General features: G+C 35.0%; 1 protein-coding gene across 1 annotated transcript; it reads left to right on the top strand.

Annotated features, from left to right (window-relative positions):
- Positions 1-5,064: 5,064 nt before the first annotated feature.
- LOC107432398 (leucine-rich repeat receptor-like tyrosine-protein kinase PXC3) lies at positions 5,065-9,288 on the top strand. Its single transcript, XM_016043524.4, has 2 exons — positions 5,065-8,391; positions 8,536-9,288. The coding sequence occupies exons 1-2, from the start codon at positions 6,051-6,053 to the stop codon at positions 8,859-8,861; spliced, it is 2,667 nt and encodes an 888-aa protein (XP_015899010.3). The 5' UTR covers positions 5,065-6,050; the 3' UTR covers positions 8,862-9,288.
- The last annotated feature ends 4,227 nt before the right edge of the window (positions 9,289-13,515 follow it).

Here is a 13,515-nt window from a genome sequence, read left to right as displayed (position 1 = left end):
TTGTTTAGGGTAATGGTATACAGACTTATGATTTCTGCTATTTACCCTCACAGACTTTCTTTGTTTATGTACTAATTTGAAGCTCAACATTATAATATAAACAAGTTATCCATAATTTAGAGAGGGGTCAACATCTATGCTTAATGTGCAAAATTTAAGTATGGAGATTAAATTTATAAATTTTTTTCCTTTTTTTTTTTTCGATGAGAGGTCCCATTATGAACCTTTAATAGAGGAAAATAGTAGTTTTGTGTTCTTAGTTTTTTAAATATTTCAAGTTGGTGTCCAGAAAGGTGGAAAAGCCTTCCTATTTGTACATAATATATAGTGTCAAGCAACTCACGAAAAAAAAAATATATATATATAGTGTCCAAGTATTAATAAAATTGATGAGCAGCTTAGTTGCAAAAAGTGATAAAAAGGCTTAAAAACCATCTAATGATTTCATTCCCACCTCTTCATCCATCTACTTTAGCTTAATACATAATATATTATTGTTCGTACAACACCACACACATAAAAGAAGTAGATAACAGTTCAGCACATTGCACAAAAACAACGGACAACTCTTCCAAACAGTTTCATACTATCGCTTTTCCACCATCTTGCAAAGTTTCTCATCTTTATATTACTTGTGTTTGTTCAATATATATATATATATATAGATATATTTATTATCGAACGTTATGATTTCATTTTATTAACAATATGCTTCAATTCCCATATTGATACTAATTAATTAATTTATAGGTTTAAGATACTTAAAATGTTGTTTCAGCACAATCATTCTTTTTATGCCTTAAAAAAGTAATTTTAGGTAAGGTTAGATCATGGGTTTGATCCATAGAGAAACATATTGCATAAAACCAATTCCAATAGCAATTGAAATGCTCTTTGAAATGAAAAAAAGATCAGCACAGGGTATGTCGTTCTATTTTTCAAGCTAATTGGTTTGCTAAAACCCACCCCATATCATTAAATTCTATAAATGTACTTGTGTGACATGTTTAAGTGGAGAAAGAAAAAGGTTTTTTAAGGAGTGATATGTTTAAAATTATGCAATTTGTGACGAATAATTATAATAGTACATTAGAGTTTGGAGACATGCATGAACCAAATCAAAGGCATTCCTATGAGGGCCTAGCCTATATAACTATAATTTCTTATGCAGTCATTAGTGGGATGCTACTCATGATGTTAAAATCAAATTTTGCTTTTGAATTTGGTGCCATCCAAGATTGCTACAACCATCGCATTATTAAATCCCACAAATTAATTAGGTGCCAACTTAACCAAAATCACCACCAATTTGCTTTATCTTGGAAAACCATTGCTGACCCATCAACAAAATATTCTTTCAAATTGAGATTTCAAATCTCTTGTGGTTAATTTGATTAAATTAACTGTTGTATAGAATTTGAACTGATTCAGTTTAGAGGCAAATCTGATAAAAGAATAAAAAGGAAATGGTTCCATTTACTTTGAAGACAAAAATGGTTGGGAAAGAAAAAAAAAAGAAAGAAAGAAAGAAAAAGAAAAGTGGTATAAAATCATTACACCTCAAATAAAATTGTGTTAGGGGGTTCCACTGCAGCATACACATGGTTGTATTGCATTCCATGTCTTAACAATCCTCGAAATAATGCACAATTCCCGCCTTGATTTGAGTTTTTTCTTCTTTCTCTTTATTATTGTTTAGACTAAAGTTTTGAGTACCTAAGAGTACTTAAAAGGTGGATTATAAATTATGATAACAACAATCATAATCAAATAAGATTCCATTGATAAATTCTTACTCAAAGCTCTTTATCTTTCTCTTTCTCTCTCTTTAAATATTCATATAAAAATTGAATTCTGATTGCAGTGTGGCCATCTGCATTTACCCTAGTCATGAGCAAAAAGTGGTAGTGCTAGGTTACCTATGATGTTGTCTTTGCTCTTTTTTACCAAAGTTGATATTTTTCAAGGTGGGCAATGTGAGTTTTTCACCTTTTTCATCTCCATAAGCTTTTGTATCTCATAGATATAGATATATAAATATAAAATCAAATCCACCTCTTTTTTTAATTTGATGAATATAAAAAATTAAAAGGTTAAAGATTTGGTGTATTTTTAATTAAAAAGGATGGATCCATTTGTATCGGTATAATAATCCATGTACAACATCTTAATTTAAAGAAATTATATTCTCTTGATGAGATTTTGTTTTTTTACGTCCAACTTTTAACACTTAATAAAATCAAACTTACCTCATATCGTTATAGTGTAATTATCAAAATATATTCTATCAATATTTGAATTGTAAAATGAATTTTTATAGATAATTGATATATTTTTAAATTTTAATTTTTAGATTATGTTAAAAATATAAATATATATTATTATATTGTGTATACTGTATAGTTCATGTGGTCAGCTTTATGTGGTACAGCCATGTCCCTACTTGTCTGAGAGATGCCATGGCCCTCACCCATTACTAGGGTCCCACAAGCCATATGAAATAATTCATTTTGGCTCCCCTTTTCTCTTTTTGTTTCTGTAGGCGAATTGGTGGACTTTCAGTGGCCAAAAGACATGACTTCTTCAATAATTCACAAAGTTACAAATTCCTCACCCCTAAAACATTTATGCTTTTACTTCATACATTTTTGCTTTTGGCTTTCTGGAAAATATATGCTTAAGACATAACTTTATATCAGCTAGTGTGAATAGACGTTCTCTTGTCTGGCTTCTTTTTTTTTTTTTGAGTTTCTAAGGAATTATTTATGGGATTTTTTGTTCTCTTTTCTTTAGGAATTTATTCTTAATAATAGGAACCCAGATGAAAAGAAAAGATTCAAAAAGAAAAGATAAGATAATAATAATTTCAAATATTATCAAAACTTTTCTAATACCTTTTTTTTTCTTTTTTTGGCTCTGAGCTTTTGTAATACTTATGAATTGAATGTGTAGATATACAATATACGAATGTGTTATATTGTGACTAATGAGTAGTAACAACTTGATATTTTAAGACAAGTCCATCATTCACTCTTCTTTAGTCAAATATATATTTTGAAAATAAGTTTTTACTTAAACTCTTTGATTAAATTCAAGGATTAACTAATCCCCTTTAGTTAAACAAAGAAAAATCTCATATACCGCACTTCTAAAATCCATTGAACACAATAACATTGATAATAATCCTACTTTTGCTAAGTTTAACAAATAATGAAATAAGAAAAAAAGTACATTTTTTGGTTAAAAAAGGAAAAAAAGAAAAGGTAGAGAAATGATAGCACAGAAGGAACAATTAGAAGACAAAGTTTGCTTTCGGAAGTGTAAGTTTTTAAACCTAACACACAAAAATGAAAAAAGAGCAAGCATTTCTAGGGTAACATAGGTGCTCTGGTGAAACAGATTTAGACCACTCAACTACGACAAGGCAAGGTGCAATAACTTTGAACCCTGCCACTTTTTGTTAGTCCCTACAAGTTGTCACATCTTTCTTTTTGGACAGCCTTGTCACCTTGACATTTTTTTTATTTTTAACAATATTACATTTTTAAAACAAAAAATATGGTTTTCTTTTTCCCTCTCCTACCCTCCCCAGAGATTGTCTTTCCCAATATGTGCTATTAGGACCCCAATATACTATTCCTATGGGAAGTGCATATGTATTGTCTTCTACTTTGAGGATAAGCCCTCTAATTGGAATCCACAGATAAAAGATTTTAAACCCAAATACTTAACTAATTTAGTTAGCACTAAATTTTTCTAAAACCTTTTTTTTTTTTTTTTTTTAATTTGCTTGGTGAAATGGCTCACTTGTTCATTTAGTGGGTTCACATGCAACTTGTGAAGGAAAAAGGTTTGTCATTTTGATTGTAACGTCTGCCTACTTAGAAGTAAACAATTGGAAATCGTAATAATAACAATAATAACAAAGTTGATTCATTCGACCAAGTACCAACTCAAAATAGCTAAACTATACAAATCTAAATAAGCTGTGTATGAGGAGGCTTTAGATTTGGTCGGAAACACACCCATTTAATACAAAACGACAGAGATTTATTTTTGTATGGTATAAGGAAGGTTGGTTTATCCTTAATTAGCATTTGAACCCTTCATTAATACATAACAGAAAGCAATTAAGGAAAAAAGCGAGCTCAGCAGCTTTAAAATTGTTCCTAAAAAACACACTAATATTTCAGACAACAAACTAGTGATGTTCACAGATCGCCAGATACATGAGGATGTACTTAATTATCCTGTTATTTGTTGATTAAGACTATTTGATTGGTGTAGGGACCCTCTTGAATGGGACAAAGCAGCACAAATAAAAAACAGGTCCCAGAACTTGTGCTTTTCATACGGCTTTGTGTAGAGTCTTAAGACTAATTTAGATGGTCTTGTAAAAAAGATTCCCAACTAGAGCACTACTTAACAGAGTGTTGTCATATTTGTAAAAAGAAAAAAGAAAAAAAAAATTAAAAGGACTGAAATGTCTACCAAAAATAGGTGTTAACCTCATCTGCGGACATATAAAATACCCACATGGAGAGAATCCTAGGTTTTTTGAATGCTTTCTTTATGGACAAAAATTTGTTCCCTTCTCAATTGAATAAAAATCTTCCCAATGGGGCTCTCAGATTTTGAGAAAAGAGGATTGATTTGCTCACAAGGGTGTCCCAAATTTTTAGCAATAAAGAAAACCTAAGAAAAGCTGCCAATGGCGTTTGCTTTTCTTGCCCGAACAGTCAAAACACAAATGATTAAAAAATATTAATTAGCCAAGGCACCTAAATATGGGTTACAAAATAATAAACTAAAACCATTTAAAATAATTAACAAGCTTGAACTCTATTACTCCTTTGCAAAGAATTTATTAGGGCCTACATCTTCTTTATCTTGTGTTTCATCGCCTGCATGTTCTTTTGAGTAAATAACACAGCACTTCTTGACTAATGAAGTGACTATTTCAATATTTAACAATAAAATGGAAGCCAAAAAAATGAGGACGGAGTAATTTTCTCCAGGAAAAAAAAAAAAATTTATCCCAAAAATTTTCTATGCGCAAGAATTAAAGTATTAGTTTGATGTCCTCTAAATATGCGGATTATAAGGTTTCCATTCCAAAATATGTGGGCTCTAAACTTTGGTGGTTCGAATGTATTAAATACACAACTATGTATATTTATATGAATATATAAATAAGGTTGTTAGTATCAGATCCCATATAATGCTTACAGTCTCACAGGTAGGCTCATAGCAAGGGTGAGTGCAGGCTTTCATTCACTCATGACTGCCCATTTCTCGTGAAGCCTACGTGAGAAAAGAATTTTCTTTTTCTCTCCCAACTGATTCAGACCCACAAATCTCTCTTTGAGACAGAAAAACACCTGGTCCGTGAAACCTGTACCAAAACATTGTACCCTCTCTTCATTTTTTTTCCTTTCTTTCTTCTCTTATCTTCTTCTCTTTCATTCACAGAAGCCTTGCCTCTGAAGTCATTTCTTGTTTTTGGCTCCTGCAATCATGTTTTGTTGATAAAAGAAAAAAAAATATGGGCATTCCATATTACATCCCATGTTCCATAATACCAGTCCTTTCTGTGTAGCAGCTTGTTTCTTTTGTTTTCTTCTGATTGTTGTTGGTTCTAGTAGCTCTTTCTCTTATATGTGTCTCTCTCTCAGTTTCTATTCTAAAACCTGTTGATTGATTGTACTTCTTCTCACTGGTGTACTCTGCAGTCCCAAGGTTTCAAGAAATCTTAGAAATGGGTTTTCTTGAAAATGTTTGAGGAAGCTGATTTAGGCTTTAGATTGTATTTGTGCTATCTTCTTCTTGAGTGAAAGCCTTCAAACTCTGTATCTCCCATTGAAGAAGTGGATTATATATATAGACAGTGATCCTTACTCCCCAGAAGCTATTAAAGATTGAAGAGGAAGGAGTGGATTCCTAAACGAAGATTGTCGTAGTGGAGCTGAAAAAGTGTTTCTTTGATGGCTCTTTGATATCTGTTTGGGGGTTTTGAGAAGAAAATTTTAGCAAAAGAAAGGGAGCAGATAATGGCATTTTTGTTGTTCTTTTCTTTTCTGCTATCTGGGTTTATCTCAAGTTCGGAGCTTGTGTGTGCTCAGCTCCATGATCAAGCTACATTGTCCGCCATTAACAAAGAGCTTGCTGTTCCTGGGTGGGGCGCCAACAACTCCGATTATTGTACCTGGCCAGGCATTATCTGCGGTTTGAATCGTTCTATGGTGGAAAAGCTCGATCTTTCTCATCTTGAACTCCGAGGTAATATCACTTTACTCTCTGAGCTCAAAGGTTTGAAGTGGCTTGACCTATCTTATAATAGCTTCCATGGTTCAATTCCTTCAGCTTTGGGAAATTTATCTGAGCTTGAGTTTCTTGATTTGTCTTTGAATAAGTTTGGAGGGTCTATTCCACCAGAGTTGGGTAGTCTCAAAAACCTTAGATCATTGAACCTCTCCAATAATTTGCTTATAGGAGAAATACCAGCTGAACTTCAGGGCCTAGAGAAATTACAGGATTTTCAACTTTCTAGTAATAGGTTGAATGGCTCTATCCCAATTTGGGTGGGCAATTTGACCCATCTGAAAATTTTTACAGCCTATGAGAATGATTTAGGTGGTAAAATTCCAGATAACCTCGGGTCAGCTTCTGAGCTTCATTTGCTGAATCTGCATTCCAACCAGCTTGATGGCCCAATACCCAAGAGCATTTTTGCTTTAGGGAAGCTGGAAATTTTGATTCTCACCCAGAACAAATTGACCGGTGGTCTACCTGAAGAAATTGGAAACTGCAGTGGTCTTTCCAGTGTCCGAATTGGGAACAATAATCTTATAGGTAGCCTTCCTCGTTCAGTTGGAAATATTAGTAGCCTTACTTACTTTGAAGCAGACAATAACAATCTATCTGATGAGGTTGTCTCGGAATTTGCTAAGTGCTCTAATCTCACACTCCTAAATTTAGCTTCAAATGGATTTACTGGAAAGATTCCTCCAGAGTTTGGACAGCTTCTGAATTTGCAGGAATTGATTCTTTCTGGTAACAACCTGTTTGGAGATATCCCAGAATCGATTCTCGAGTGCAAAAATCTTAATAAGCTGGATCTGAGCAACAACAGAATCAATGGGAGTATACCTAATGACATCTGCAACATGTCAAGATTGCAATACTTAGTTTTGGGTCAGAATTCAATAAGAGGGGAGATACCCCATCAGATTGGAAATTGCGTCAAATTACTTGAGTTGGAATTGGGAAGAAACTATTTGACTGGCACTATCCCTCCAGAGATTGGGCATATCAAGAACTTGCAGATAGCTTTAAACTTGAGTTACAATCATCTGCATGGAGCACTTCCTCCTGAGTTGGGGAAACTTGACAAGCTGGTTTCTCTGGATGTTTCTAATAATCAGCTCTCAGGCAATATTCCATCTCAACTAAAGGGCCTGTTGAGCTTGATAGATGTTGATTTCTCAAATAATCTGTTCACCGGACCAATTCCAACTTTTGTACCATTCCAAAAGAGTCCAAATTCAAGTTTCATGGGGAATAAAGGGCTTTGTGGAGAGCCATTGAACTCCTTATGTGGAAACTCTGGCGGTCCTGACCACCAGAGTTACCATCACAGGGTCTCTTATAGGATCATACTAGCAGTTATTGGTTCTGGTTTGGCAGTTTTTATATCAGTAACTGTGGTTGTTCTACTGTTTATGATGAGAGAGAAACAGGAAAGAGCAGCCAAAGCTGCAGATCCTGAAGATGATGGAGCCAATAGCCATCCAACAATAGTAGCAGGAAATGTATTTGTCGAGAATCTCCGACAGGCAATAGATCTTGATGCTGTTGTGAAAGCAACTTTGAAGGATTCAAACAAGCTCAACAGTGGGACTTTCAGCTCCATTTACAAGGCGGTTATGCCATCTGGGCTTGTTCTGACAGTGAAGAGACTGAAATCTATGGACAGGACAATTATTCATCACCAGAACAAGATGATTAGGGAGCTCGAAAGGCTGAGCAAACTCTGTCATGACAACCTAGAGCGGCCCATTGGATTTGTCATTTATGAAGATGTTGCCCTTTTGCTGCATCATTACTTACCCAATGGGACACTATATCAGCTTCTTCATGAATCTACAAAACAACCTGAATATGAACCCAATTGGCCTACAAGGCTCTCTATTGCTATTGGAGTTGCCGAAGGGTTGGCTTTCCTCCATCACGTAGCAATTATTCATCTTGATATTTCTTCTGGTAATGTTCTTTTAGATGCAAACTTCAGGCCTTTGGTTGGGGAGATTGAGATATCAAAGCTCTTAGATCCATCCAGAGGCACCGCAAGTATTAGTGCAGTGGCAGGCTCATTTGGTTATATTCCCCCAGGTAATTTATTAATTTTTCTTCAGTCTCTCTAATGCTTCTTGCTCAGTGCTTGTACAAGACATGACTATATAGCACCTGCTCTTCCCCTTACTCTCCATTATACTTGATTCTAATTCCTTTTATCTTTTTCCATCTTCAATTCAGAATATGCATATACAATGCAAGTTACAGCACCGGGAAATGTTTATAGCTATGGTGTCGTTTTACTTGAGATGCTTACAACGCGATTACCAGTTGATGATGAATTCGGTGAAGGTGCAGATTTGGTGAAGTGGGTGCAGAGTGCTCCAACAAGAGGGGAAACCCCTGAGCAGATACTTGATTCAAGGCTTAGCACAGTTTCGTTCGGTTGGAGGAGAGAAATGCTTGCAGCTCTTAAGGTTGCATTACTCTGCACTGATAGCACACCAGCTAAGCGGCCAAAAATGAAGAAGGTAGTTGAAATGCTTCAAGAAATAAAGCAAAACTGAGGGAAAAATCAACATCTGAAACTATGCAAACAACATCGTTGGATCAAAGCTTTAGTAGATTGGAATCCTGATCCAGAGTCAGAAAGGAAGTGGTTTTTTCTCCACATTAAATCTGTTCAGACCAGTCTGTGTTCTCGGATCAGCAACATGATTATCAAAGGCACTAAGTTAACTGGCAGCTCGTAATCTATTTTGCATTGGAACAGAAAATAGGTGGTGGGTTTAATCCAAAGAGAGTTCTCCAATAAGCAAAGGAGTACTCAGAGTTTCTCATTACATATTAGGCCAGCAATTATATTGTTGCAATTTCTGGGTTTTTAGATTTTAAAATGCTGAGTTGTATTGTCAAAAATCATTCGGTTTCTTTCTTGATGAAGTTCATATCTTTTTATACAACAAAAAAACTTGTCAAATTTTCTATGTGGTTTCAGATTGTGTTCCTCTATGCCTTATGCAAGCTAGATATTGTGTTTCCATTTATGTGAAAAACTGAAAATAGGATGTGATGATTTCTTATTAGTTTCTCTGTTATGGTAAGAGGAAAAGAGAGTGGAAAAGAAGCATATATTTCATATATCAAAATTTGATGAGCTTCGTTTTGCTTAAGCATATTAGATTGCGTACCCAAAAAAAAAAAAAAAAAAAGAGTAATAATAAAAAAAGAATAAAACTATTGGCTTTGATGATTGAGGGCTGTGCCCTGCGAACACTTGAGTTCGTGAGTGTTTTTTTTTTTTTTTTTTTTTTTTTTTTTTTTTTTTTTCATATATATTTATTATGATGAGATATGCGTGCTCTGGGGCTCTCTCTTTTTGTTTATAGTAAGCTGTGTACAGCAGTAGGATAAAAGTATGACCCATAACATATTATCTTGGCCATCAAAATTAAAAATTAATACCACCAAGTATCAGTTTTAACCCTTTTAACTAATACCACCAAGTATCAGTTTTAACCCTTTTAAAAACCAAGAAAAGAAAAAAAAGAAAAAAAAAAAGGATCATTTAGTTCATCCAATTGAAAATTATCATTTTTTTTATATTTAAAATTTTAGGTATGAATTGATGGCATGCGATAATATTTTAATGTTAACAAAATAAATATGTTTCGTCTAATAAATTGGGTTCAGATTCAAATAAAAAAAACGAAAAAGAAAAAGTAATATGTTAAAAAAATTAATAAACAAAGCAAGTGAATTTAATATTATGGAAATAGAAATAAAAAAAAAAAATCGAATGCAAAGAAAAAATTAAGTTAAACCATAGGAATTAATTTCACATAATCAAGCTAAAATGTAATTATTTATTAATTTAATATAGTGAAAAAAAAAAAAAAATTTCTAGTGAACTCTGGCATAACTGCAGAAAGATGAATCTCTGTTTACTTTGTTGCTGTTGTGGTTGTTGTTTTTTTTTATTTGTTGAGTTTTGTTATTTTTGGTTTGGCCGGTTGAGCCGGAAATTTACAATTTTATTCTTCTAAGTTGAAAATCTTAGAGTCAGAGAAGAGAAGGCACATACACATTATTGATCTTTCTGTATTCTTGAATTCAAACCTCAGATACTGGACATTGTTTATGCAGCAAAGCCGGCAAAATGAGTTTCAAGGCACCGACTTGAACCTGGGAGACTTCCACAGGTTGCAAACTTCTTGTAAACTACCATGAAAGCTGAAAATTTGAAAGAAGCAATTACCCAATGAGAAAAATGAAGTTAGGAAAGTAAATAACATTGAAAGGAAAAAAAACAAAACCAAAGTTGTATTCCTTGCCTACTCATCTGTATTGAAGCGTTTGTATATGGATTGATCAAGTTGAACCTCCGGGAGACGAGCTATAAGTGGCCAGTGTATGCCAGTTACAAAGATGCATCTTTCAGTCAGTGCATGGCAGTTTGCAATCCTTAGCTTCTTCAAGGCAGTAAGATGCTGCATACTCTCTGTTGGATATGACAATTTTGGGCATCCTAAAATCTTGAGTTTACGAAAGTGGTACATGGGAAGGTAGCCACTCTGGAAAAGCCATAAAATTTGAGCAATATTCAATACCCTGTATTTTTTTGTAGCGTTGGCAGATCCTCGAAGCCAGTGAGGCAAGGTCTCAAGCTGAGGCAATCCTCTAATGACAAAAGACCGGAGGCTGAATCCTCAATCTTGTTTGTTACCACCTTCTTCTGTCACGTCAAGCTTCTCACACTCAACTATAGCCAGAGTCTCTAATGCAGTCAGGTCCAATACTTTGAGAAGCATGTTTGGAGAACAGATCCATTGGTAGTCCATACTTGTTCAGTAGCAAACACAATGCGCCGGACATTGGTGGATTTGTGTGGCAATTTCAAAACTCCTTGAGAAGGGAAATTAGTTTGGGAAAATGACAACCGCCTAACTTTTTGAGAGATGTTTCTTTAATTACTATCTATGGTTAAGCACTATTCTGCTACAAATAGTGCTAGATTGTGTGCAAGATCAAGTATCTTAAAACTATAAAAGCTTCCTAAATCCTCAAAATCTTCAAGGAAATATCTTGAAAATAGTTCAAGTATTGGCTACCAGTATCTTCAAGCTCCTGATTTCCATTTGACTATTGAATGGGCCTATGTGCCATCCAGATTTTTGAATCAACTCAAAACTAAGAAACTCATAATCTTTTTGAAAAAATTGAACAAGAAGCAAAACACTGCTTCAGATAAGATGGCATTTGATTGAAACTCAATTGTAATGCTGGCAGAATGTCATTTTCCTTATGCTTTAATCTCCATATTTCACTATCCCTTACAAATTCCCAGTCATGTTCATCGGTTTTCAAATAAAGTAGGCTTCCCAATGTCCTTGATGTTAAAGGTACCCCTCCACATTTTTTCACCATCTCATTCACACTCCTCACAAGATTGGGATGTTGTTTCTCTTGTCCTTCTTTCAATGCCCATTTCAGAAACAAAGACAGACATTCCTCTTGGGGTAGACCTTTTAAGTTGTGATGAGGAACTGTACCCATTACTGAAGCAACCAAGTAACTTCGTGTAGTCACAAAGATCTTACTTCCTGCAGCACCTCCAGTCAGAAAATCTCTCAACTCAAATCCATTTTTCATGATCCTCATTCCATACATCATCTAAGACCAACAAGAACTTCTTACCATCCAACTTCTCTCTAAGGTACTTCTGCAACTGGTCCAGATCCAAATTTTCACTGGTTGTTGATTTGATAATCTTAACCATGAGTTGTTTCAGATCAAAATCGTCAGACACACAGACCTTTATTTTCATCTCAAAATGCCCAGATACCCTTTCATCATTGAACACCAGCTTAGCAAGAGTGGTCTTTCCAAGTCCTCCAATTCCAACTATAGGACTAACAGAGATCCTTTGAGCCTCACCTGGGAGCATCAAGAGAACAATGATTTTCTCTTTATCATTGAATCTTCCAAGAACATCTTAGGTTATGTCTAAGGAATGGGTCATGATCTCTCTCCTCCGCTGCATTACCACACCCCTAGTACCAATAACTCTCTCCACAAGATGAAATGTAGCTCCATCAGCAGCAACCTCATGTAGCATCTCTGACTTCCTCAAGTCTATGACCATTTTGAGACAAAACACGACCGGATTAGACCCACAAAAGAAGCGGCATTCCGTTCTGGTGATGCTCCCATGTGTTCTCACCACTTGCCTCCACAAGCTTCCCACTCAAACTCATCGGGCACATAGTCTGTGTGGTAAAATACATCTTTGAGCTGACCAAGCCACACTTGGAGCTCCTGGTTCTTTGCCCGCTGCTCCTCAGCATCCATGAGCACCGCTTTAATGTGGCATAAGGTGCGTTCAAGCCTTTTCAGATCATGTTTGACACCCCATGTAGATGCAACTTCCTCATAAGCCAGGGACCCAGGCTTTCCAAACACTCGTCTGCTATGCTGGAAAGCAATGTTTCGACCATGTTATGGAAGTAGGGAAGAGAAGAGAGGGTAAGCTTTTCAGTTATGCTTTTTTATGGTTTCTGAAATAGACAACTCGGTACTAGTTCATGTTTGTGTAAACAAGATCTTTAAGCAACAATCAGCTTTCTGACTCTGTAACCCTTTTATCTCTTTCCCTGACAAAGAGTTTTGACTTTGGAATTTAAAAATGGGAAGATTTTGAAATCATGAATTAAGCAACAGAGTCAAATTAAAAACAGACGTAGCAACAGAGTCAAATTAAAAACAGACGTTTAACAGAGGTATGCGGCGTATATTAAATTTAGAATATGCTTCCTGAAGCACCAATAATTTATGACAACGATCATGTCCAACAAGTGAGTTCAAGTCTTCCAGATTTATTTCAACAAAATTCTGCTTATTTTATGGATGGCCATTAGGGAAATGGTGTCGGGGGCAAACACTCTAGAATGCAGCAGTAACATGCTAATTTTAGATATAAAGTGGTAAAATGGCAGACCAAACCAGCATCGTAAAAACTTGTATATAATTATTGTATGGATGATGTAGTACAAGAGATCATTCATAATGGAACATTTAATTAATATTTTGCAGGATCCATATGCTTTATTTTAATCTGTGCATAATAATGGATGATGTAGTACCTAAGTTTTTCTCTAGCAAAGGATGCAGCCAATGGGAAGGCAGTTTAGCCATGCAAACCACCTGGATTACGGAACTTCA

The sequence above is a fragment of the Ziziphus jujuba genome, chromosome 11 (genome assembly GCF_031755915.1).
Source record: "Ziziphus jujuba cultivar Dongzao chromosome 11, ASM3175591v1".
Lineage (NCBI taxonomy): Eukaryota > Viridiplantae > Streptophyta > Magnoliopsida > Rosales > Rhamnaceae > Ziziphus > Ziziphus jujuba.
This window is presented reverse-complemented; position numbering and strand designations above follow the sequence as displayed.

What these genes read in the sequence shown, in the direction of transcription:
- LOC107432398 (XM_016043524.4), top strand. Translation starts at nt 6,051, where the DNA reads ATGGCATTTTTGTTGTTCTTTTCTTTTCTGCTATCTGGGTTTATCTCA. An exon ending in ATTTGGTTATATTCCCCCAG is followed by an intron (nt 8,392 to 8,535) that starts GTAATTTATTAA and finishes TCTTCAATTCAG; the next exon opens with AATATGCATATACAATGCAA.